This window comes from Suncus etruscus, chromosome 10, assembly GCF_024139225.1.
Source record: "Suncus etruscus isolate mSunEtr1 chromosome 10, mSunEtr1.pri.cur, whole genome shotgun sequence".
NCBI lineage: Eukaryota > Metazoa > Chordata > Mammalia > Eulipotyphla > Soricidae > Suncus > Suncus etruscus.
The window spans coordinates 82,126,152-82,153,287 of NC_064857.1; the positions used below are offsets into that span (position 1 = coordinate 82,126,152).

General features: G+C 42.9%; 1 protein-coding gene across 1 annotated transcript; it reads left to right on the plus strand.

Moving 5' to 3' along the window:
* HDHD2 (haloacid dehalogenase like hydrolase domain containing 2) lies at positions 1 to 26,402 on the plus strand. Its single transcript, XM_049781570.1, has 7 exons — positions 1 to 128; positions 2,960 to 3,075; positions 5,924 to 6,127; positions 9,174 to 9,258; positions 21,644 to 21,860; positions 25,155 to 25,218; positions 25,459 to 26,402. The coding sequence occupies exons 2-7, from the start codon at positions 2,970 to 2,972 to the stop codon at positions 25,560 to 25,562; spliced, it is 780 nt and encodes a 259-aa protein (XP_049637527.1). The 5' UTR covers positions 1 to 128; positions 2,960 to 2,969; the 3' UTR covers positions 25,563 to 26,402.
* The last annotated feature ends 734 nt before the right edge of the window (positions 26,403 to 27,136 follow it).

A 27,136-nucleotide genomic window follows, 5' to 3' on the forward strand; every position in this document is an offset into this window, starting at 1 on the left:
GGCGTCCGTTAGCAAGCTGCCCGTGCAGTCTAGACCCACTGCGGGGGTGCTGGAGACGGTGCGGCTGAGCTGCACTCGCTTTTCCTGCTAGCGAAAGCTTTTGATTAAGGACGGCGTGCGGAGCGCGGGTGAGAAGCCGCTCCTAGATGAGTCGCGGCACATCTATTTGGAGGCCGCTTTCCTTGGGGAAGATTCCGGGACGCCCTTGGCGGTGTCCCGAGGCCCGGCCTCTTCCGGGCCACAAACCAATCCGCGCAAGTTCCCTGCGAAGGACGGTCCCGCCTTGCTCGGGCACAGACCAATCCGCGTACTTCCCTGCGAGGATGGGCCCGCCCCTTCGGTTGGGCCCGCCCCCGGCGGCTGGCCACTTCTGCGCGTGCGCAAAGCGAGCGCCAGCCTCTGGCCCGCCCCCCCGGGTTCCCGGGGACCCCTGGGGACCTTGATGCCCCCAAGTCGTTCCTCCAGGGTGGGATCCTGGCCGGTCCTCTGCAGTCTGGCGTCTGTCAGGCCCTGGATTTGGGGAGAGGCAATCGGCAGTGACCACCTGCAAGCCCCTTTCAATAAAAGGTCCTCAATGAGCGTCCAGAAAAAGGGGGGGGTCTCATAGCTTAGATAATGGGGACCCTCTTTCTGGAGCACCCTGTGATAGTGGGAAGGGCGACAAAGCTCCCAATCGGTGATGACTGAGTGATTTGTGTAATGTGGGAGCATTGGGGTGGGTAGAGTGAAAGAAGAAAGTCTAGATAGGGAAGAAAGTGATGCTTCTCAGAGGATGGGAGTTCCTCCAAGGGCTGGTGTGCATGCATGCTTTGCACTTATTCTTTGCATGCTCGGGCCTTTGTCCCCCATCACACACAACCGTCTCCCCCTTGCTTCCTGCCCCCCCCCCAACCTCCCAGATCACCCACCCAAACAAAATAATGCTTCTCTGAAATTGAAGGACTTTAATAATTCACCTGGGGAAAGGGTTGTCTGGAGAGCAGGGATGGTAGAATTTGGGAGAGAAATGGTTGCAGACGAATGCCTTCTGATGGAAAAGAAAGTCCAGAGCCTCTGAAGGAGTGTATTGCAGGGAGCAGAATGCTGTGAACCTGTGTGCAGGAGTGGACAAATGAGTGGAAGGTTCTAGTCCCCAGTGTCAGGGTCACACTGTAGCCTCTGGTCAGTGTAGTGCCCTGGAAGTGCTGAATTCCAACAGTGAGCCCAGACTCCTATTGACAGTCCAAGGGGAACAAGAGAATTTTATTTCCCAAAGGGTTTAGAAAGCATATTCTGAACAACCCCAACAGATTCTTAACCCAGATCTTGTACATTCTTCTAGATATTCATGTAATTTTACATGATGCAACACAATCTAGTCCTACCTCAGCGTAGGAAAAAGTGTTTTGTTTTTGTTTTTTTTTTTTTTTTTGGTTTTTGGGCCACACCCGGCAGCGCTCAGGGGTTACTCCTGGCTGTCTGCTCAGAAATAGCTCCTGGCAGGCACGGGGGATCATTTGGGACACCGGGATTCGAACCAACCACCTTTGGTCCTGGATCGGCTGCTTGCAAGGCAAACGCCACTGTGCTATCTCTCCAGGCCCAGAAAAAAGTGTTTTTAGAAATCCTCAAGTGCTTTAGCTTTTTTTTTTTTTTTTGGTGGCTGTTGATGTATGTACCTTCTTGTCCTCTCCCACTCAACACAGCCTAGCTTTTGGGGTGCTGCTTAAAATACTTGAATTCCTCTCTGGAATCCACTTTACCACTGATAGAGGCAGGTAATGGTCTCTCCACTTTAGCAGTGAACTGATTCTGAGATGTTAGGGACATTTCCTGAATTCACCCAGTGAATGAATGGATATCCGAACCCAGGTCCTTAGTTCTTGAATTTCAGGGGACTGGACAGGGATGTATGAAACAGAGAGGACACTGAGGGAGTTCTTGGAATGAGCTAGATGAGAGGTGCTGGCTTCAGAACTGAGCATTGGTGTGATGGAGAGAAGTGAGTGAATCCAGACCTGTGAGGCAGGAGCTACTAACATGCCTTCATGTCTGCTCCAGGTATGATAGTTGGATTGGGTCCAGCCCGTACTACTACTCCGATGGTGTTTTTGATGGGATTCCATATCTGCCTATACTAGGGATTTGCTCTTGACTCTGTGCTCTAGAATCATTCCTAGAGGGGCTTAGGGAACCAGATTATATGTGGTGCCAGAGACTGATCTCAATCTTACCACATTCAAGGCAAGTACCTTAACTGCTAAACTATTTCTTTGCCTCCTACTATGGACATTTTTTTATTCTCTTCTAATGGGGACAGTATGTAGATACCTATCACAGATAGACTGGAAAGAATTTACTTGATCTCAGAGTGTGGTGGTAACAGCTGGGTAGAAAGTGATTTTTTTTTTCCTTACTAGCAGTATATAGAAGTGTTGTTGAAGAACTTTGAAACTTTCACTTCTTACATTTTTCCATTCCACTGGCTGATACAGCTGATCTTATTTCGTTTTAAATATACCTTTTCTTAATTGCTAATAAATTTTGAACATCTTCAATGGTCTTTTATACTGGGTTGGTTGTAGTCTTTTTAATAATCAGGTTCTTACTCCTGACTCTGCACTCAGGGATCACTCCTGGTGGGCTCAGGGAACCATGGGATGCTGGAGATCAATTCCGATCAGTTGTTTGCAAGACCTTACCCACTGTATTATTGCTCTGGTCCCAACTTCTCTTCTGTAGTAATTTTTTCTCTTCCTGAGGTTTTAATTTAAAAATCATTGAAATCTAAGTGTTAAACAAACATTTTTTACAAATCGAATTTTTGGATTAAAACATTTCTTCGTTTTTCCAAAAGAAAAACAACCTGACACCAAGCAGTACCTTTTTGGATATGAATGGCAATTTTTGAAGACTTACCACTTTTTAATTGTCCATTGTTTTCTAAACTGTATTTTTAATTTCATTTGCTCTCTCCCAGGAAATGAAGGATGGCAGCGCGCCGCGCACTCAAAGCTGTTTTGGTGGATCTCAATGGCACACTTCACATTGAAGACGCAGCTGTGCCAGGCGCTCAGGAAGCTCTTAAAAGGCAAGCTTCTCTCTGGGTTCAGCTGACAGATAGACTTGTGAGGGCCATTCGGCCAAGGCAGATCATTAGCTAAATGGATGGCCTGAAGATGGCATTGTACCAGCTCACCCTATAGGCAGGAACTGCCTTGGGCTTAGCTAGAAAATGTATGCATTGTAATATCCTTTGAACATTGTTCTTCAAACCTTTATTGGGTTTGGCCTTTGATCTGTGTGTATGTATGTGTGTGTGTAAACAGTAATGTAAATGTAAATTTGGATGATGAGAATTGAAGAGTATAAAATAAAATAAAAGTATAACCCAGAATAAATGGCTCTGGAAATTATCACAGTTGACTCTTGGAAGGGCAAAGTGAAACACACACACACACACACACACGTGCGCTCGCGAGCATGCATGCGCACACACACTGTTCTTCCTGCTCCCTCTTCACCTCAAAGCTAGCTAGCACTGAGTGCAGCTGCTCAGATAGAATTTAATTAAGGGACTTGAAATTTTAGAATTATTTCATCAACTGAATTTAATGCTTTCAGAAATTAGAGACTTTATAATGATGTTGTATCACCACAGCACTAAATGAAAATCTAGTCAGAGACCAGGGATGCATAATAAGAGCTCATTTAGGTGAATAGAAAGTAAGTAGGTGCTGGCTTCTGGTGTCCTGAAAAAAAAAAAAAAAAAAAAAACAGAACTAATATTTGTAGTAACCTTGTTGTAAACATCTTCATCCAAAAATAACAGGAGAAAATTTTCAGTATCAATAATACTTTGTAGCATACATCACTTTCCAGCCTTAAAATACTTCTAGTATTCTGTTCTTCAGAAAATCTAGTTATTAGGATGGCAGTGCTGGTGATTGAGGGCATAAGAGTGACCCAGCCTTTGCACTCTCAAGGAATTTACTTTCCAGGTGGAGAAATCAATAAATATAAAGAAAATTATATACCTGGTAAGAGTTATTTGCAGGGGATCAATTTGGTTAAAAGTCATGATGTCTATTTTATAGGGGAACATTTTTTAAGTCAAAGAAAATTGTTTGCAGAATTGGACTTTCTTTTGCCCACTCCTTTCATTAGACTTTCTAGGAAAAGACTGTCTGCCCTGCTGTTGAACGGGACCTTTTAAAGCAAGGGTCTCAAACTCAATTTACATGGGGGCCTCAGGAGGCAAAGTCGGGGTGATCCTTGAGTGCAAAGTCAGTAGTAAGCCTTGAACATTGGGGGGTGTGACCCAAACAACTAAAAAAAAACAAAACAAAAAATGATTCCTCTAGGGCAGGGCCACAAAATGTTGTTCGGAGGGCCGTTTGCGGCCCGCGGGCCACGAGTTTGAGATCCCTTTCTACTCTGAATAGACCAAAAAAATCTATTGATGTATGGTGAGTAATAAATGATCAAAAAATATTTGTATAGACACACACTAAGGCAGGGGTCTCAAACTCACAGCCCTTCGTACAACATTTTGTGGCCCGCAGCCGGCCTTCAAATATCGAGCAGTTCTGTTCGTGGTATGCAAATGTTTAATGTGATTTTTTGTGATTTTTTTTTCTTACTAATGCGATTTTTTTATTGTGAATATTTGGTAAGCAAAATCCCTTATGCAGCCCTGCCTCACCCTGACTTTGCCTCCTGCGGTTCCCAGGTAAATTGAGTTTGAGACCCCTGCACTAAGGGAAGTTTGGAGATTAGAAAAAGGAAATGTTGAAGAGAATGCTTTAGATTAAAATGATGGGATTTGAGGGCTGAGAGATAGTATAGTGGTCAGGGTGTTCACCTGGCATACAGCAGATCCAAGTTCAATTCCCAGCACCCCAGATAGTCTCCTGAACCCCACCAGGAGACATTCCTTAGTGCAGAACCAGGAGTAAGCCCTGAGTACCACTGGATATAGCCCCAAAGCCAAAAAATTAAAAAGCAAGGTTATACTAGTAGTTAATCTCTAAGATATAAAAACAAAGATGTTGTTTCAGGACCCAGAAAGAGTACACTGGGTAAGGTGGGTGCCTGGCAAGCAGCCCATCATATGTGGTTTGATTCCCAGCATAACGTACAGATCCCTGAGCCCCAAGTACAGACAGGGCCAAGCTATTTTCTAACAGGCTGAGAAGAAGAAAAACAATATTCTGAGATACCTGCTGTTCTATCATTATAGGAGACCCCACATTTAACCAGAGCAGGCCTGGAATCTTGTTGCAGCTTGGTGATCCCTAGCTGATAGAAACTAGCATGGCACCTGGTTCCTCTTGATCCATTTCCTCACCTTTAAGGAGGGTTGGGGCCAGAGTGAGAGGACATCATGTAGTGTGTTTGCCTTGCACACAGGCTGACCCAGGTTCAATCCCTAGCTTCCCATATGGTCCCTAGCATCATCAGTAGTGATCCCTGAGTGCAGAGCCAGGAGTAGAGCCTGAACACAGTTAGGTGTGGCCACCAAGATCCTTCCCAAAGAAGAGGTGAGAGTTATATTAGTAGTTCATCTTGAAGATTCCTTTCCCCTCTGCGATTCTGTGAATAGCTGTTGCTAAGAATTATTATTTTTTGACCTCTCTACTGAAGACCTACAATAGAATCAGTGAAAGTTAAGAAAGCACCCAGGAGCTAAATAATTGCTTTTCCAGTTGACCTTGTAGCCTTTGGAAATGAGACAGCTCATCAGCTACAGATCATTTATAGGTACCTCTGGGTTACCCCCCCCCAAAAAAAAAAAAAAAACAACTTGCTGGTTCTTAAAACATGTGCTTGGTAACTTTGACTTTTACCCTTGTCCTTTGGCACCCACTGCATCTAATTAGTTCTCTGGGACCAGAATGTCAAGGCTGCCTGTTGACACCTGAGTTTTGCTCTTCCAGGTTACGTAGTGCGTCTGTGATGGTTAGATTTGTTACCAACACAACAAAAGAGAGCAAGCAAGACCTTTTGGAAAGGCTAAAGCGGTTGGATTTTGATATCTCTGAAGATGAAATATTCACTTCCCTGACGGCAGCCAGAAATTTAGTGGAGCAGAAACAAGTGCGGCCTCTGTTGCTGGTTGATGATCGAGCACTGCCTGATTTCAAAGGTAGAGGGGATTTGGGAAAATTTAAAAACTGGCTCTTTGTATTTGCCTATTCAGATGGTCAACAAATAGTTGAAATTTGGTTAATATTTTTCAATCCTGTATTGATACATTCCATAATAAGAGAAATACTGTACATAGTAACCCAATACATGTATGCTGTGTGTTTATGTATGTTCAACAGTACTATTTTTATTTTTACTGTAGAAGTGCTTTCCTAGAAAGTTCTTATTTATGATTGACTTTGATGCTGCTTGGAACCCTAAAAATTAACCCTAAAGTTCTAAGTTCTAGGAGCATCTTATGAATCATGACCTCGAAAAATTATTCTTATCCTCTGAGTAGTTAGGTCATTAGTTGCTACAAATAAAGAGTTCATTTGATTCAATTTCTTTTTTTTTTTTTTTTTTTTGGTTTTTGGGCCACACCCGGCGGTGCTCAGGGGTTACTCCTGGCTGTCTGCTCAGAAATAGCTCCTGGCAGGCACGGGGGACCATATGGGACACCGGGATTCGAACCAACCACCTTTGGTCCTGGATCGGCTGCTTGCAAGGCAAACGCTGCTGTGCTATCTCTCCGGGCCCTCAATTTATTTTCAGTTTGCAGGACTAACTGGTTTTTTATTTTTGAATTGTCTTTTAAATATGTAAAGTACTGGGCCAGAGCAGTGGCACTGGCGGTAGGGTGTTTGCCTTGCACACGCTAACATAGGATGGACCACTGTTTGATCCCCAGCATCCCACGTGATCCCCCAAGGCAGGAGCGATCGATTTCTGAGCACAAACCCAGGAGTAACCCCTGAGCATCACTGGGTGTGGCCCAAAAAGCAAAAAAACAAAAAACAAAAAACAGGAAAGTCAGAGAGATAGTACAGCAGTTAGGGCATCTGCCTTGCACATGGCCGTACCAGATTTGATCCCCAGCATCCCATATGGTCCCCTAAGTGCTGAGTCGGGTACATCCAGAATGCAGAGTGCATACCCCAGAGCACCACCGAGTATGACCCAAAATTAAATATGTGTATAAAGTCGGGCCGGAGAGATAGCACAGAGGTAGGAAGTTTATCTTGCACGCAGCTGAACCAGAATAGATGGTGGTTTGAATCCCAGCACCCTGAGCGATTTCTGAGTGCAGAGCCAAGAGTAGCCCCTGAGTGTTGCCGGGTGTGACCCAAAAACAAAACAAACAACAAATATATATATATATAATATTATATATAATAATAATATATAATATATATATAAAGTATTTACATGGTTCCAAAGGTTAGAGTATAAGAAGGCACTATTTTCTGTTTTAGCTTTATGTTGTGCATAAGAAGTTAATTTTTTTTATTCTTATGATATAAATTTTATGAAATGTCTAGAGAAGTACACAAATTATAAGTACACAGTTTAAGGAATTTTCAAAATAACATATCTATGTTCACTGGAACAAAAGCAAAGACTAGAACACCACCAGGATGCAAGACTGCTTATATTCACAGCATTCAGTCTCTGGCGTAATCATCACATCAGCATGAATTTGTTTTGCCTACATTTAAAAGTTGTTATTTTATTATTAATTATCACAATAAAAGAACATTTTTATAATAGTACTAATATTTATAATTTTGGTGTACAGTTATTACATCTCACTACTACTGAGGGGCCCAAGAAGCCCAAGAAACGCTAGCAGAGCCTTGTTTCATTTCCCCACTGCACTCCCCTGCTGGTTGTAGTTTTGTAATAACAAAATGGGTCAGTAACCATCCCACATTGGCTGTTCCCTTGTTTATACACCACAGAGGAAAATGACCATCTGGTATTTAGCTTAGCATGGTGCCCTCCAGTCCCATCTCAGTTGCAGCAAACCATAGAATTTCATCTTTTCTTATAGTTGCATAATATTCCTTTGCGTATGTATATTGCACAATGTCTTTATCCACTTGTCTATTATTGGGGCATATTCTGGCTTTAGTACTAAGCCCTGCTTTGAAGATAGGTGTGTGTATATGTAATATATTTTGAATTAGTGTCTTTTGTGTTTGGGGGGGTGGATGCCAAGAAGTGGAATCACAAGGTCATATGAAAACTCTATTTTTATATTATGTAGAAAATCTTCATAACTTTTAGCTGTCAAGGCTGAACCATATGAATTTCCACCAGCAGTCAGCAATATTCCTACCAGCACTGGAAGTATCCAGTCTTTTTGGTACAGGCATTTCTCACTAGGGTGAGAAGACATATCAGTGTCATTTTGATTTGCATTTTCCTAATAATGATGATGAAAATGTTCTCACCCATCCCAGTTTCTTCAGGGAAATGTCTTTTCATCTGTTCTCCATTTTCCCCCTCGTGGGGTGGGAGGTTGTGCCATACCTGATGGTTTTTACAGGTTGCTCACAGCCTTGTTTAGGGATCACTCCCCGGTGATGCTGGAGCGACTGTGCAGTACCAGGGGTGAATTGGGGTCAGCTTCATGTTACGGCCTTAACCCCTTGTGTTATCTATCTGGTCTATAGTTTAGATAGTCAAGTAGCAAAGTCTTAAAATATGCTTCAATTACAGAATGGTATTTGTGAAACTCGAAATAGTGTAGGCATTTTGTAGAAAACTGTAGACTCTGGCACATTCAATATGTATCCTGAAGGTGCTAACCTCAGCTGTTGGTTAGAGTCTAATTTCTTTGGCCTTTTAGATTTGCAGTCTCTCATCAGCTGCTATTGATCTGATAGCTCATGGGGAAATCAAGCCTTTTCTTGTTGATTGTAATCAGGAAAGCTTTTGGAAGCCAGAAATTGTTACTTGTTTGAGACGATTAAGGTTACAAATTTCAACTCAGCTCTTCTAGTTACCAAGCTGTAAAACCATGCAAAAAGAGTATGCAAAAATGCTAGAGACCTTTTTCTTTTCTTTAAGTATCTCTGAGACCTCCTTCAGAGTATACTGGTCAGGGTGGTTTCTTAAACTTCAGATTATGGCTACAAAAAAATTGATACTTGGTAATTAAATTAAGAAATATGACATTGCTTAAAATTGCATTTTTCAGCAGTTTTTACCATCCCCAGGGCTGCAAACAAATGATCCTAATGCTGTGGTCATAGGATTGGCACCCGAGCACTTCCATTATCAAGCCCTGAATCAAGCATTCCGGTAAGTCTTGCCTTTAGTGTGATCACATTCCATGTTTTCTTCTTGATTCTATGTTTTGTGAGGCTCTGTGTGATTTGCTGCTGACTACCAAGATTATACATGAGGACAGACTTCTTCAAGTCTACATCAGCTTATAAATATGTCAGTAATAAATGTCAATAATACTTATTACTATTTAGCTACTATAAAATCAATTTGGGGGCACCAGTGTGATAGTAAGAGGCTAGGGTTTTTACCTTGCATGTGGCCAACCCAGGTTTGATCCTTGGCATCCCATATGAGTCCCCAAGCACTGTCAGGAGTAATTCCTGAGTGAGAGGCAAGGTAATCCTTGAGCATTACTGGGTGTGGCCAAAAAAAAAAAATCAAAACTGATTTTAGAAATATTAGTTAAAGGTCATTGGAGTTTTTCTGGTTCACGGAATCAGTATCCTAGAGCAAAAATGCAGTGTTTCCCTCCTAACTTTAACTCCTTTCTTTTACCAAGGAATTCAGAAAGAGAGTGATTGATATGCACTGGTAATATGGGACGGACATATTTAATAGGAAGTTGGGAGGTCTCTCTGTCTCAGCCATTGTGAGACTCAGGGTAATAAAAATGTATCTTGACATAATCCTGACTTAGTAATTGCTCGGATGCTGTCTAATTAGTACACTTCCCTAACCATATTGATTTTTTTAAACACTACATTTTAAAGCATTACAGTGAACTTATAGGTCAATTCTAATTTCACAAATGCACTTAACAGCTGGATGGAGAGTTAACAAAAGGATTTTAGGTCTTGCCCTCCTTTGCATATTGATGCCTCCACAGAGACCGTGCCTTCCAACCAATGCCTACAGCTGCGTGGCTAGTGAGTGGTAAATAGAGACATCTCAGATGAACCACTGATGAGGTAAATTACTAGGCGGGTTGATAATGAGAGTAAACACTGGGTTTTAAACCTCACTGCATAGCTCCCTTGAATATCAGCTCCCAGGGCAGATATGTCGACCTTTTATGTTTTACTGCCCCTTATTTACACTGCACTGAATGGATAAGGCCCCCCAAATGCATAGTACAAATGGTGTCTCAAGTTGCTTGAACCTAAAGACACTGAATTTTAAAGAATTGATTGGCAGAGAAATTGAATTCATTATAAGGAGCAGTTGTGATTGAGGGTTGGGATGAAAAGAGTACATCTTAAGAAGAACAACAAAAATCCTTTTTATTTTCCTTTCACCTATTATTAAAAGATTCAAAGAATAATATAGTGGACTCTCATATATCTGCCAGTCAATTGGGAATTGCAAGTTATCTTTTTTCTTAATATCTCCTACATAAATAAATTGGGAAGGGCTCCAGTTTTGTAGCTAAGACCAAAAAGGAATGTATTTAAATGTCATTTGATATCTGATGTTGAGTGTCATCACAGCTTTGAGATGGAAGTTGAAGATTCCTTAAAAATAATATGTTCCAATTTTTTTAGTGACTCCTTTATTATAATTGTTACAAGGTTCAAGAATTCTTGGGGCCAGAGAGATAGCATGGAGGTAGAGCATTTGCCTTGCATGCAGAAGAACGGTGGTTCAAATCCCGGCATCCCATATGGTGCCCCAAGCCTGCCAGGAGCGATTTCTGAGCATAGAGCCAGGAGTGGCCCCTGAGTGCTGCCAGGCGTGACCCAAAAGCCAAAAAAAAGAAATTCTCTAAAAATTTGGATATGTATAGCAATTAGTTTTTGGGTGGGGGCAGAGATTCTTAAATCACCTGAAATTCTCTTGAATATTATATAGTGTTGGAATACAATGCCTTCACCCAAAACAAAGACATCCCTCAACTTTCTCTTTTTTTTTTCACTAATCCTTTGACATGTTAAAGTTCACCTGGATAGGTACTTTTGTCTCTCCCCTCCCTTGAATTTGTTCCCAGTTGAATTTGAATTGGTCTATAAAGGGAATTTTCTGTTTGGCAGGCCCAGAGAGACCACAAAACAAGAAGCCACCTGTCTTCATGATTTTTTTCCCTATGACTGGCTTGGTTTCCCTATGACTTGCTGCTATCTTGCTTCAGACCTGCTCACCCAGGGTTGAAAATATGGTGTGGGGACTTGTTCTGCAATACTGCTTTGGCAAGATTAGTTGAATTTGTTCCTTAGAAAGGGAAGAAAGAAGGGGAGGGAGCAGCAGTTATTTGAATGCTTCTGTTATTGTTTATTGGTACAGTGACTCTTGAATCTTTGCTAAGTACTCATAGTCCTTATACATTCCAAACAGGGCCATTGTCGAAATCTGCTGGAGATAGTCTACAATAGATACTCTCCACTTTGAAAGGGCTGACTGGTATACAGCCTCTTAATCATTTTTAATTTTTGTTTGTTTGTTTGGGGACCACACCAAGCAGTGTTCAGGGCTTACTCCTGGCTCTGCACTCAGGGATCACACCTAGCAGTGCTCACGGAACCATGTGGAATGGAGATGCGAACCCAGTTTGGCCACATGAAGTTAGAAGTCCCACCCACTTGTGGGGAGTTGAAGCCTAATAAGTCTCTAGCAGATGCCTGAGGCCTAACAGTCTCTAGCAGTCTCTCAAGAGACCTGAACAGGGATGCAGCCTGCCTTTGCTAAGGTCAATCTAAAAGGTTACTTGAGGATTTGTGAGTAGCCAAAGGGTACACTGATGCCAGTAACCTTGGGAGAAAAACATATTTTAAACAAGGCATATTCTAGATATATCCAAGCCAGAGGGAACACTGATGCCAGTAACCTTGGGAGAGAAACATGTTTTAGACAGAACATACTCTAGACACATTCCGTGGGTTGGGAGAAGCAATTTTTGTTATCTATGTAGGCAGGTGCTAGGGGAAGTTATGTTTGGGATCATTGTTAATTAGGTAGCTAGACGACTTGAGGAATCTTAGGGAAAAAAAACTTATGCTGTTATCTGTGTAGCCAAAGGCCTTGAGAAGTTGCTCAAAGTGTTTGCTCTACACTTCTTTTTACTGCTCTTTGTTTGTCCCCCCCCATGATATAAAATGAGATCTGCCCTCTTTACAATAAACAAAAGCTAGGTGGTTCTCACTAGTTTTCCCATTTTCTTTGTGTCTTGTGTGTTCTCCATCTGTATGTTTTAAACCCATACTCCCTCCGAGAAATTAACCCACGTTTGTGGTGTCCCATGCAGGTGGCATATTTTAGTTTTAAGTACAGCCTATAAAAATAAAACTCTATGGAGAAGGGAAATTGTTTAAACTTAACAGAATAAATAAGGTTTAAGGTTATTAGTCATATAAGTATTTTTTTTTACTGAGTTTTTAGAGTGACCCAGTTCCAGCAGTACTTAGTGCTTAATCCTGGCTCTGCTCAAGGATCACTCCTGGCAGAGCTCAGGAGAACCATCTCCTTTGCCAGGATGGAAGCTGGGTGGGCTGCATGCAAGGCTGTACTATCTCTCCAAACCCCTTTCCCTGGTTTTTGTTGTTGTTGTTGGTGGTGGTGGTGGTGGTATTTTTAATAGTTGCACAAAAAGATAAATATACAAATTGTCCGTCGACAACTCAATAACATTGTATGCACAGATAAACTTTTTTCACCTTTATCTGAATTAAGATCATTTTCAGCATCCTAAAAAGTTAACCTCTCCATTCCCAGCCAGTCCTTCCCTTTAACTACTCTGATTTGATAACTGTTGCCAGTTCTTGATCTTCACATGAAAAAAAATTATACCACTGTAAAATGTCTGGTCCTTTTTTGAGTTTCATCCAAAATGTTTTGTGTTACGATTCTTTCTTTGTTTTTGTTTCTTTGTTTTGTTTCTCCCTTTTAAAAATTCCTGGTTTATGGTAAAATATTCCATCCTTTATTTATTTTCCTGTTAATGGGCCTTTGGCTTGTTGCCAGTTTGGGCTTTATCTGAATAAAGCTGCTACAAACATTATCCCTCAGTCTCTTGGGAGATATTCATACTCATTTCTCTAGGGTCCATAGTTAGAAGTGAAATTACCAGATGACAGGATAAGTGCTCGCTCTGCTATAGTAAATATTGCTAAATAATTTTCCAAAGTGATTGTTCCAGGTCATATACTCCCACTAGCTGTGAATGAAGGTTTCGGTTGCTCCATGTTCTCTTATCTCTCCTGCCAATCTGTAATTGTGGCCATTCTGTTTGTAGTATATGAATAGTGTTGTCTTATTGAGTTTCAATTCATATGTCTAATGAATAATGTCATTGAATCTTATTCAGATGCTTATTAGTTATATCTTTGTGATATGTACACACCATTCTTTTTTCTTTTTTTAATTTTGGCTTGGGGGCCATACCCTGAATGATGCTCAGGGTTACTCCTAGCTCTACACTAAGAAATTGGTCCATATGGGATGCTGGGATTAGAACCCATGTCAGTTGTGTACAAGGCAAGCACCCTACCCAATATACTATTGCTCTGATCCTACCACTCAGTTCTTTAATCTTTTCTCATTGGGTTATATTTTTCTTACTAATTTGTAGACATTTTCATGTGCTTATGTATTTGAGTCTTTGGATATATGCATGGCAGATACCATATTCTTGTCTGTGCTTTTGCCTTTTTTTCTTTCCTAATAGTCTAAGAACCTGAAGTTCTTAATTTTCATGGAATTTGACTTATATTTTTTTCTACTTAAGAAGTTTCTGCCAACTTCATAATCTTGTGGATATTTGCCTATGTTTTCTATAAAAAGCTTTATTTTGGGGGGGCACTTTGTTTTGTTTTGTCTTTGTTTGAGGGTCACACACCCAGCACTGCTCAGGAATTACACTTGATTCTGTGCTCAAGAGATCATTTCTGGCAGTGGTGTGCCAAGAATCAAACCTGGGTGGGCCACATGCACGACTCTACCCTAGCCACTGTACTCTTGCTCCATCCCAAAAGCTTTACTGTTTTATCTATAACAGTTAGGTCTGGGTCTGTTTTGATTTTGGTGTATGTGCGTGTGAACTACATGAGGTAAAAGTTGTTTGTTTTTTTTCCTATATAGGTATCTGCTTCAGGAACATTTATTTAAAGATCCAGTTCTTTCTCCCACAGAATAATGGGGGTAATTTTTTTTTTTTGTCAATTTTGGTTTTAGGGCCACACTCAGCAGTGCTTAGGGTTACTCAACAGTGATGGTCACTCCCAGCACTGTTGAGGGGACTGTGTTCTCGGTTCTTGTGATGAAGCCAAGGCCACCTGCACACAAAGCTTGCCCTTAGCCAGTTGCTGTCTGTCCCATCAGTGGTGATTTTACCTAAATCACAATGTGATTCTGGTTCTGCATCTGGATTCTTTATATTTGTGCCATTTCACACTTATAATACACTTTATAGTAAGTCTTAATATCTTGTAGTGCACATCCTTCAACTTTATTATTCTTTATGATTGTCTTATGTATTCTACCTCCTTTACACGTCCATATAAATTTTGAAATCATCTGTCAATTCTCACAAACAAAAGGTGGCTGGGAGTTTGACTGGTACTCTATTAAAATCTCTGGGTTCAGTTAGAATTTATGGCCAAACAATATTAGTCTTTTTAGCCTGTGAAGATGGAAATTTCCACTTCTTTAAATTGCTTTGGATTTTATTTTTATGTTTTCTTAGCAGCGTCCCACAGTTTTCAGAGTATGGGCCATCAGCATCTTATTAACTTAATTCATATGTTTTACATTGCTTGCTACTGTTATTAATGGCACTTTTAAATTCCATTTTTTATGGCTTACTTAATGCTAACACAGAGAAAGAAACGTTAAGTAACATTTTTTGTAAGACTTTGTTATTGTTGGACCACACTTCCAGTGCTGGCACTCAGGATGAAGCCAGTCCCCAGCACTGCTCAGGAGTCACTCCCAGCATTCCCCAGGAAGCCAGGTAGAACATTGGGTTCAAATCCAGAGGCCATTTGCAGACCGAGTGCCCAACCCCTTCATGCTGTCTCCAGCCTCACCCCGCACTTCCAGTGTGTGGGTTAGCCTTGCACCATGCACGTTGGATGTATTCGCTCATCCTGAGAACATAGTTCTGAACTATTCTGGATGGAATTTTCTCTGTAGACAATTGAACTGTTTATGAATAGTAACAGCTGATATTTTTTTCTTATTTTATTACACAGTCTGGATACAGTGCACAGCATACCAAATTGAACTGATGCTAATAGATAATCTAATAGATAATAATAGATAATATAATAATAGATAATGCTAATAGATAATCTTCTGGAATGAAATTTTTAGTACTTCTAAGTAATAAGCTACATTTTTTGACTTCCGAATGAAACCAGAAACAATATTGAGCACATTTTAGTTGTTTTTTTTTTTTGGGTTTTTTTTTTTTTTTTTTTTTTTTTTGGTTTTTGGATCACACCCGGCAGTATGTGGTCAGGGTCACTCCTGGCTCTGTGCTCAGAAATTGCCCCCTGGCAGGCTCAGGGGACCATATGGGATGCCAGGATTCGAACCATCATCCTTATGCATACAAGGCAAATGCCCTACTGCTGTGCTATCTCTTCGGCCCAACATTTTAGATCTTCTAAACATTCAAATTTTATTTTTCTCTTGGAGTGTATGATCTTTTTTTTGGGGGGGGGGGTCACACCTGGCAGCGCTCAGGGGTTATTCCTGGCTCTACACTCAGAAATCACTCCTGGCAGGCTCGGGTTACCACATGGGATGCCAGGATTTGAACCACGGTCCTTATGCATGCAAGGCAAATGCCCTACCTCCATGCTATCTCTCTGGCCCCTGGAGTGTATGATCTTGCTTTAAAAAAATTCTGTTTATGGGCCGGAGAGATAGCATGGAGGTAAGGCGTTTGCCTTTCATGCAGAAGGTTATCGGTTTGAATCCCAGAGTCCCATATAGGCCTCTGTGCCTGTCAGGAGCAATTTCTGAGCATGGAGCCAGAAGTAACCCCTGAGCACTGCTGGGTGAGACCCAAAAACCAAAAAAAAAAAATTCTGTTTATTGTTTATTTGTTGTACTGAGTCCTTTGAGACCTGCTCTCTTTTTGCAGTAATGAATAAGTTAATTCCAATATTGTTGTAACATTAAAAGATAGGGTTCCACCAACTTTTGATGCAGTGTGCAATTTATTGCTGTTTTTACTTGGTCATTTGTGTTTGTCAGGTTGTTGGTTTTTAATCTTTATTGGATATTTGGGGTGGGGTTTAAAAATGTATTGGGGGCCGGGAAGGTGGCCCTAGAGGTAAGGTGATTGCCTTGCAAGCACTAGCGTAGGACAGACCGCGGTTCGATCCCCCGGTGTCCCATATGGTCCTCCCAAATGGGTGTGGCCAAAAAATCAAACAAAAAAAAATGTATTGGATGTTAAGATGTTGGCTATCATCTCATTCAGTGGTTTTTAGCTAGGTAACTTTATGCTTGTGGGCACATTTTTCAGTGTCTGAAGACATTTTTTGTTTTTTAAGACTGGAGAAGGAGAGATGATGTCACTGGCTGTAAAGTCACTCCACATGCCCTATTTCCAACACCAGGTAAATGAGTATGAATCAGAGTCACGCATAAAATAATCCAAACGAGGCTGAGGGTGAAACACGTATCATCTGACAGTCTTCTACCATGTCTGGAGAGCAAGCTGCCTGTGTTTTTTTTTAACTTTATTTATTTAGTTATTAATTGATTGACTTGTTTCTGGCCCACATCAAGTAGTGCTCAAGGGTCACTCCTGCACTCAGAAATCACCCCTGATAGGCTGGGGGACCATGTGGGATACTGGGAATCAAACTGGTCCCTCCTGGGTTGGCCACATTCAAGGCAAATGCCCTACTGCTGTATTATCTCTCCGGCCCCACAGCTGCCTGCATTTTTATTGAACATAGAGACTACCCCAAGTATCCTGAGCTGTCCTGCCCAGGTTTACATTTAAGACAATCTCTGGGGGTAAAACCAAGTTGTAAACAAACAAATACAAAGGAACTAGGGATGATCTTTGTTTTGGGTAAAACAAGATATAATTAACAACTGCCATATGTCTGAGGTAAAAATGTGCTATGTGTGGGAGACATTTTCATAATTAGAGAATCAGTATGGCTGCCATCCAGAGGAGTCTCTATGTAGTTCAACCCTTTCATTTGCAAAGAAACCCAGGTCCACTAATGTGAAATGACTTTACGAGATGGAGATATTGAGCGTTCCTGCAGGTGCGTACACCGATAGTTAAGCAGGCAGTGAGAGAACATGGGTCTGTTTCATCTCTGTTCCCCAAGAAGGTGAGACTGTTACTTACAGTGAGGGCCAAAGCATCTGTGGGTGCATTCAGTGACTTATTCAGTTAACATTGAATGAGACTTGTTGGGGGAGGTTGAAAGTCAGATACTTTGTGCTGAGACTAGCTGATGGGTACAGGGGAGATTGTATTTTGTGCTGTGAGGGAGAGAGCCCGGCACTATTGAGCAAGGATTACAAATTTTGGAATGATCTGAAGAAGAGATGGATAGAGATGAAAGAAGAAGTGAAGGATAGAGGTGAAGTGGCAGCAATACATTTATTTGACCTATTCAAACTCTAGGCCTCACACATGCTGAGGTTGTTTTATCACTGAGCCTTTACACTGAGGCCTGATGAAGGATCAGAAGACTGTATTGCTTTGTGATAGCTGACAGGGAATCGCTTTAGGATTCAGGGAGGAGAGAGAATTATTTCTGTGGACTTAAGCAAGGAAACAGTGTGGCCTTCTTTTCGGCATTGAGAAATCACTCTTGTATTCCAGATGCCTTGAGTTTGGAGGTACAGATTGGGCCAGCTTGGACTGGGCTTTGGAGGAATGGAAAGACGACTTTGGATGTTATACTGTTTGCAATGAGAAGTTACCAAAGGGTTTAAACAGGGAAGGGCCAGAACCTCTCTGCTTTCTAAACCTGATCATGAAGCAAGAGCAAGTAGTAGAAACCTGGGAAGACCAGTTAGGAACTCTTTTGTAAATTCATGTTGAAATATATTTTGTTTTTATTTTGGAATTGGAAACTGACTAATGAGATGGACTATGGGAAAGTGAAAGAATTAAATGTTACTTTAGCATCTGGGTGACTTGACTAAGCTGGGATAGATTCTGGGAGGCACTTTGGCAGTGTGGGAAGAGAAACACTAACTCAGGGATGGCGAACAAGTTCAACACAAAGAGCCAAAATTTTAAGCTGTGAGAGTCAGAGAGCCACACCATGCAGTGACCTGCCAAAACAGACAAACACTCACACAAAAGCATCTAATTTTAACAATAATATATTCAACACAGATTGCATTTTGCCATTTTGAGTGAGGGTCAAAATCCTGCAGTGATGGTGAGGTGCGCTGCGTCCTCCACACTAAGAACTAATGGCCTGATGTGACCCAACATGTGACACATGGGTTCCCCACTCGCTGGCCCGTGCAGTTGTTTCCGAGGGATGGGAGACGGGATGCTGCAGCCTGGGGGCAGGACTCTGCACTCGGAGATCTCTCCTCAGAGGTCCCTCCTCAGAAGCAGCAGAACAAAATCCAAACTTGGCAAAGAGCCACAGTATACAAAATAATGATAAGAGGCAAAGAGCCACATTCATTTTGGCCGGAAGCCGCATGCCACTTGAGAGCCGCGTGTTCGCCACCCCTGCACTAACTAGTCGGGTGTTGAACACACAAGCAGTATCTGTTAAACTGCCGTGTAATTGCATTTCCATGTGCCATCTTCAGCTGGAATGGGCAGAAAGTAGATCATGTTCCAGATAGGGTGGTCTGTTTCAATAGACACGTAGTACATAGAGGCAGCTCGATTGGCTTTTCCAGCATTGTGGATTTTAGCTCTCCAGGGTGATACAATTGATCCTCGCCAACATTCTGGGTTAATTTTATTTATAAGATAGAGAACATTTCTTAAGATTCCTTGTTTTGCAGACAGTGAGGTTTTGTGACCCCTCAAAATGCTCAGGGGTCACACCTGCTCATTCTGGGGTCAGCCAGCCACTTCCAAGGCCTGCTCCTTACCTACTCAGTCTCCGTGACTCTGAGGCCTCCTGCAGCTTTCCTCTTCCTACGCTGCCTGTGACTGTTTGGTGGTCACATCCATGGCAACGAAAGGCATTGGGTTTGCAGCCCACCTCCTCTGTGCTTTTCTCTCCCTTGCTTCTTTCACATATTCAAGATCTATGGTTTATGGTTAGATGCCAACAGAAAATTCTTCAATTTCATGCTGATGTTTATTTCTAGTAATGAAACAACCAACACCATGTTGGGATTTGTTGTTGTTGTTTAAAGAAGTCTAAAATTGGGATTTTTAAAGTAAGTTTGAAATGCTTAAGTAAAGGACATCTGTATAAATGACATTGGTGAAGTCACATTCCAAGATGTAGAAGTCACTGGTGAGATTGGATCCCTGGTGAGGAGAGCCCTCACAAGGAAGCATCTACAGCTACTTCAAGAGAATAACTCAGTTTACTGCAGGTGGGAGAAGGATATTTATATCAAGGGAGAGTAGGATGTGGACTCTGTGTCAGCCAATTGGGTAGGATATGAGAGGAGATTAAAACAGGATGTGTGCTTCTGATTTAGATTTAAGGAAGACAGGTTAAGGGGATTAGGAAAAGTAGGATGTGTGCTCTGGGTGTTAAAACAGGGTGTGTGCTTAAGGTGATCAGCTACATTTTTATCTATGTCCTCAAAAATGTTTGCCTTCCATTCCAATCCCGGGCTCTTCAGAGACTTCCTCAAGCTGCATGAGGAAGAGAAGAGTGAGAGAAGCAGAAACCACTTCCCTGAGCCACACGTTGCTTTTCCAGCCTCAAAGAGCCCCAGTTCCCACTTAGAGAAAAGCAGAGGAGCCCACGGCCTCAGCCCTTCCAGGGACTGCACTCAAGTCCTGCCTGGGAATTAAGTACACACATCCATCAAGCTGATAAGTCTTCTCCTCAGTTACTATATAATAAAATATTAACAAAGCCAAATCAAATGAGTTTTTAGTTTAGCTATATAAGTGGAAAGCAATTTTGAGGTCTGTTGCATAAAGAATTCCAGTTCCGTGGGAGAGCAGCAAATAAATGGGATTGGGGGTGGGGTGGCAAGAGGGGAGAGAGATGAATCACTCATCATCATCTCTGCTATCAGCCATGGTTCCTCAGGGCCACTGGAGTGGCTCTTTGGCGCTGCTTAACCGTTGGGTCTTAAGATCTGCGTGGAGAAATAAATTGGTACAAGTATTAACGAGTACGTCTGAAGGCTCTATCCTGTGCTGTGAGCAATTTCTAGTAACTAACAATCCAGCCCTGTAATAGTCGAGGATTGGTTTTTACTTAATAAAATATTTAATCATAAATGTCTGAATTCTGCATCTCCCAGAGGAAGGCATTCCCATGCCCGCTGACAAGAATAATTTAACAGTTTCATAGCTGAGTGCTTAATTACTCATAATTGCGAAGGGTAAGATGTGATGAAATATTTCAACTAAGTAGATGACTGAAAGTGAATCCAGTCAGTGAGGTCATTGATGACACTGCCTAGATGTAGCCTGTTTCAGGGCTGTGTCGTGCCCCAAGGTCTGTTGGGGTACAGCAGACATGTGTTTCTACAACAGGACCCATGACAGCACGGCTGTCATGACAGATACTGGGACAGGGGAGACAGAAGCATGTTCTTATTTCTTTTTGTCTGTTTTGCTTCTTTTTTCCTGACTCACTTAGAAGAGTGGCTCTATGTGGTTAGCAAAGGACCAGGCAAACACTCTCATCCCTTTGGGTGGAGAGTCAGTTATTAGTTAGTTAGTGCCCTGTGTTAGGATCTGAATCAATCAGGTCAGTCTGCCTCTGAAAGCTTTTTGGTGTCTTCTTGGGGGGGACGATCGCCTGACCTGAGAAGTGACATTGGAAGGTATTGTAATGAGGGACGAGCAGAAAACTTGTTTGTAAAAATGGTGTTTAATTTCTTCATTAGGAAGATGCTCCTGTTATGGAGTCTAGGACCCAAGAAGTCAGGTGTTTGAGGCGATGGCCTGTCTGTCTCCCAGGCAGCCATTGTGCAGTGTTGTGAGTGGCGAAGAGCCTCCTGCTTACCATTAGGGAAGGTTGAAACAACTTGTCTCATTAAGTTAAGCTGCTTCCCTTGAGTGTCTTATTTAGCTTTACTTCTCTTAATTCTTTTTCCCCGGTGATTTGGGGAAAATGTCTGAAACCACTAAAGGTAAAAGGTTGAAGCAATCCCAAATTTAATAATCTATCACCTTTCTTTAGTGTATCTGAGTGTAATTCCCAGCAGTTCTAGAGAATTCATTAGAAGACAGCAAGTCATTAAAAGTTAATAAGAAACTATTTGTTTCTGCGAATGTGAATAAAACCACTTTGGAAGGCTGCCTTTCTTTTCCAGTCACCCACGCCTTGCTTAGGGCCCATCTCTGTTTCCTCTGCCTCTCCAGGTTACTCCTAGATGGGGCCCCTCTCATAGCAATCCACAAGGCCAGGTACTACAAGAGGAAAGATGGCCTGGCCCTGGGACCTGGGCCCTTTGTCTCGGCATTGGAGTTCGCCACTGACAGTACCGCAACAGTGGTGGGGAAACCAGAGAAAACCTTCTTTCTGGAAGCACTACGGGGCACTGGCTATGTGCCCGAAGAGGCCGTCATGATTGGAGACGTAAGTAGGGGAACCCTGAGCTCCTTGACTTGCCTATGTTCCATGGCTCCCTGCAAAACAGGCCTGGCAGTTGAGTGATTTTGGATATTCTTCACAGTGTGACGAGATACATGCGATTCAACAGACCATTAAATTCATATCATTTAAATACTTGATGATGCTCTTTTTTTTTGTTAATGCTTTTTGAGGAAGCATTTGCATGTAACCTCAATCCCTGGCATCCTATATTGTCCCAGGTCTGCTAGGAGACTTGAATTGAGAGTTAGAAGTAACCCCTAAGTATCACCAAGTGTGGCCCCCAAACAAAAAAAATTGATAAACTTTTTAACATTACTCATCCAGGGAATACTTTTCTGGAAAGGATCCTCCCAATATTCTTTTTTTTTTGGGGGGGGTCACACCCATTTGATGCTCAGGGGTTACTCCTGGCTAAGCGCTCAGAAATTGCCCCTGGCTTGGGGGGACCATATGGGATGCCGGGGGATCGAACCACGGTCCTTCCTTGGCTAGCACCTGCAAGGCAGACACCTTACCTCTAGAGCCACCTCACCAGACCCAATATTAATTCTTTTTTTTTTTTTTTTTTTTTTTGGTTTTTGGGCCACACCCGGTAACGCGCAGGGGTTACTCCTGGCTATGCGCTCAGAAGTCGCTCCTGGCTTGGGGGACCATATGGGACGCCGGGGGATCGAACCGCGGTCCGTCTCCTAGGCTAGCGCAGGTAAGGCAGGCACCTTACCTCCAGCGCCACCTCCCGGCCCCTCCAATATTAATTCTTAATAAATAAATTCTTTAATTGAATCACCATGAGATGAACAAAGTTGTTCATGATTGAGTTTCAGTCATACAATGTACAATACCCTTCACCAATGCACATTTCCCACCACTCATGTTTGCCTCCCACCCACCTCCCTGCCTGCCTCTGGCGGACATTTTTCTTTTCTTTTTCCATCTCTATCTCTGTCTGTCTATCTCTATTTCTCTCTCTTTTTCTGTCTCCCTTTTTTTTTCCTTTTAGAAAATGTGGTTTGCAAAATTGTTACTGAATGGGGTATTATGCATATCACATTATCTCCCTTTAGCACCCAGTTCATTTCCAGAGAGATAATCCCCAACTGTCATTGTCATAGTACTCCCTTCTCTGCCCTAATAAAATCATGAAATTTGCTTATAGATGGATGAATATGGGGAGTATTAAGCTGAGCAAATAGAGTCAGAGGGAAAGGGATAAACATAGAATAATCTCACCCAACAGATGGTTGGGGCCAGAGGGTTGGGGCAGGGCATAAGGCATCTATCTGCCTTGTTCATGCTAGCCTAGGGCAGGCCGCAGTTCGATCCCCTGGCGTCCCATATGGTCCCCTAAGCCAGGAGTGATTTCTGAGCTCATAGCCAGGAGTAACCCCTGAGCATCACTGAGTATGGCCCAAAAAACAAAAACAAAACCAAAAAAAAAAAAAATCAAAACAGACAGAATGGTAATAATAGCTAAAGACAATAGAGATGAGGGCCAGAAGACCAGTCTATAGTAAAAACCAATATTGATTTTGTTTGTTTTGGGTCACACCTACCGGTGCTCAGGGGTTATTCCTGGCTCTGTGCTCAGAAGTTGCTTCTAGGGCCCGGAGAGATAGCACAGCCACAGCAGCGTTTGCCTTGCAAGCAGCCGATCCAGAACCAAAGGTGGTTGATTGGAATCCCGGTGTCCCATATGGTCCCCCGTGCCTGCCAGGAGCTATTTCTGAGCAGACAGCCAGGAGTAACCCCTGAGCACCACCAGGTGTGGCCCCAAGACAAACAAACAAAAAAAAAAAGTTGCTTCTAAGCAAGCATGGAGAGCCATATGAGATGCTGGGATTCCAACTGGGGTTTGTCATGTGTTGGCTGCATGCAAGGCAAACACCTTACCGCTGTGCTATCGCTCTGGCCCCACCAGTATTAGTTTTTGTCATTGTTGTTTTTCCTTAGTATATGCTTTATGGAAGAACTTCCTGTCATTGAACCATAAGTAGCAGAACACAGGGATCACCTCACCACAGGAATGCAGGGGACCCATGGACTGGGGAGGCCCTGGCCAGGAGGGCACTTGCCTTGCATGCAGCCAATCCGGGTTTGATCCCCTGCACCCCAAATGATTCCCTGAGTTCTGTCACTCCTGGAGCCAGGAGGAAGCCCTAAGCAGCATGCTGGGTGTGGCCCAACCCAATACCCCAAGTCCCAGCCCAACTCAAATAATTCTAATTGATCTGTTATTTCCCAACTGTGAGTATTAGACAGAGAATGTTTAAATATGCTGACTCGAATCTATCTGTTGGATCAGGTAGATGGAGAGTAAAGGTAACTCAGGACATGAGCCTCAGAATAATCATTTTCCAATTCCACTTCATTCGCCATCAATGGTTAAACTACTCAACTCGAAAACTACTGCATAGAGAGATTGCTGTTTGCTTTGGAGGTTTTTTTTTGTTTTGTTTTGTTTTGTTTTGTGTTGTGTTGTCTGAGTCACATCCACGTGAATTCAGGGATCAATTTTGATGAGGCTCTGGGGACCATAAAGGGTCCCAGAAACCCAATCTAGTAGGATGCTTTTTTGGTGTGAGTTTTGGTTTTGGGCCATACCTGGCAGCACTCAGGGTTACTCCTGGCTCTGTGCTCAGAAATCACTCCTGGCAGGCTTGAAGGACCATATGGGATACTGGAGATTGAACCCAGATTCATCCCAGGTCAGCTGCATGCAAAGCAAAGCCAAACCACTGTGCTATCACTCTGGTCTCATGAGATGCTTTTTTTATGTTCGTTTTTGTTTTGCTTTTGGGCCACACCAGTAGTGCTCAGATATTATTCCTGTCTCTATGCTCAGGGATCACTCCTGATGAGGCTCAGGGGACCATATGGGATGCCAGGATTAAACCCAGGTTGGCCATCTGCAAGACAAATAAATGCACTCCTCACTTGACTATCGCCCTGGCCCTGGAATGCTTTTTGTAATTTTTTTAGACTACAAGATTTTTAGTTTTTTGAGCCATTCAGTGTGGTCTTATATCCTGTTTTCATAGGACTGTCCATGACTTTCAGAGGAAAGTCTCTGTTTGAGGCAAAGGCTGACCTGTGATCACTGTTTGGTTCTTCACACTCCTCCCACACTGCCTGGTCGATCTCCTCATTGACACCGTCCTCTCTCGAGTCAACCCAGAGCCGTGTGTCTGTACATGGTATCCTGGCCCAGATTCCCCATGTCACATCAGCCAGATATCTGACATCCCTAAGCTAATCAGCTTCTTTGTGCTCCTCCAGGACTGCAGGGATGATGTTGGTGGGGCTCAGAGCATCGGGATGCTGGGCATCTTGGTGAAAACTGGTATGTCTATCCTGAATAGTCCTGGCACAGCAGGGTGGGAAAACCCACAGTTGTTATACATGAAGATCTTTGCACTGGTGGGCAGAAGTTGACACCGGTGGTGGGGCCCAAGAAGGCTGATTCATGTTGTCACAAGGGCAGGGCTGGCCTACGTAACTCCAAGTGCTTACACAGGAGTGGAGGGAGAGTCGAGGTGTTCTCACAGTGCCTTTGTTCACCAGCTTCACTTGTGTTTTTCAGGGAAATACCGAGCTGCAGATGAAGAGAAGATCAACCCACCACCCTACTTAACCTGTGAGAGCTTCCCTCATGCCGTGGACCACATCCTGCAGAACCTGCTGTGAGCCACTTGGAACACCAGATCCCTCCCCTTTTTGGTGCCAGCATAGACACACACACACCAACCCAGTTCCATTATGCATTAACTAGAGAGAATGGCAGCCAGGAAGTAGGCCTGGCTCTTCCCTTTTGTTTTAAGGAAGACGAGACCCAGCGAAGGGCTTAGCAGGGATGTTTCTGCCGATCCTGACGCAGTCATGGGTGGGCAGGACAGGAAGGAGGCGCGAGTCCTACATTTTTTGGCTCAGTAATGCCTAGAAAGGGGCATTTGCTATATTTCCAGTGTTGAATTCAGCCGTGAGCTCCATCTTTGTGCCGAGAGCCACGAGTCAGTAGCAGCAAAATTGAACTGTCCTATTGCCCAAGCGACGGGGTGACTTTGCTTTAACAGGCGCCAAGGACTAGATTGTCTGCAATATTTCCGAGCACGGATGATACCTCCCTCTCTTCATTAGCCAGAGGTGACTAATTTAAATTTAGAGCCCGATTTTAATTTAAAATAATATTTCCATTAATAACCTATTCATTGCAGATACCTATTACACTGTGTAACAGTTGTTTTGGAAATTTTATGTAAAATTAAAACTATCAGTATTTTACAGATGTTTTAATTAGACATTGTTATTAAGAGGAACAGTGCAGAAACGAAAATCAAGCCTTTAATGTCTTATAGACCATGCATTTTCGGAGTTAGTGTCCACCGGGGTCCTATTAGCTGTACATTTGCAAGATTTCATTATTTTTGTCTCTGACACTATGGGAAAAATATTTCAGGAGCTTTTGGGACAGATTCAAGCCTTTATGTACTTGGTTACTCCAGCTGTCAAATGAAATCTTGTCTTGTAGCACGGATCAGTCTTCTCATGTTAACCCACCCAAATGAAGGGGACTAAATGGGTAATGATTTTCTGAGGGTATTTGCATACCGTGATAATCCCGGGCCTTTGCAATTGTTTTACAGGGCTCTTGGGCATTGAATTATTAGCATGTAATTGTACATCATTGCAGCGCTCACCTTATTGAAGCACACACCGATATTAATGAGCTGCGGCCTTGATGCTTGTTTAGAAATCAGCTTGTGGGGGGGGGGGGCAAGCTCAATCAAGGGCAGCTTTCTTCTTCCAGTTTCTTGCTTCTGCAGACGTCTCCACTAAACCATGTTAGAGCTGTGCTAATCAGACAGTGCCGTGCTAGACCAGAGGGTGAACGAGTACAGTGGCAGAGAGCACTGATTTGGGTGTCCAGCCAGCACCTTGGGCAAGTCCCCCTCCCCTCCTGTGACTCCCTCTGACCCTCACTCACAGAGTGGAAATGCCATCAGTGCCCATCACTGCCTGAACTGCGAGTTCCGATACTTGATCCCTGTTTGTTCTCAGAATAGAGTGGGCAGACCCTGAGTTCTGTCTGTGCCTTGGGAGTGATGTCGCACAACTGCAGCCAGACCACCCACATTCAGCAGCCTAGGTGCAGTCGGACAGATCATTTCTGACCGCTTCAGCAAGGAAAGTTGTCCTGAAGAATCGTGTTTAGGAAAGCTGCAGAGAGAGAGAGAGAGATGGGGCCAGGCTGACCTGGCAGA

Bases quoted from the DNA above. Each gene is read 5' to 3' on its own strand.
- HDHD2 (XM_049781570.1), top strand. From the start codon at position 2,970: ATGGCAGCGCGCCGCGCACTCAAAGCTGTTTTGGTGGATCTCAATGGC. The intron at 3,076-5,923 runs CTTCTCTCTGGG...CTTCCAGGTTAC, and splicing joins GGAAGCTCTTAAAAGGCAAG to GTAGTGCGTCTGTGATGGTT. The intron at 6,128-9,173 runs GTAGAGGGGATT...TACCATCCCCAG, and splicing joins AGCACTGCCTGATTTCAAAG to GGCTGCAAACAAATGATCCT.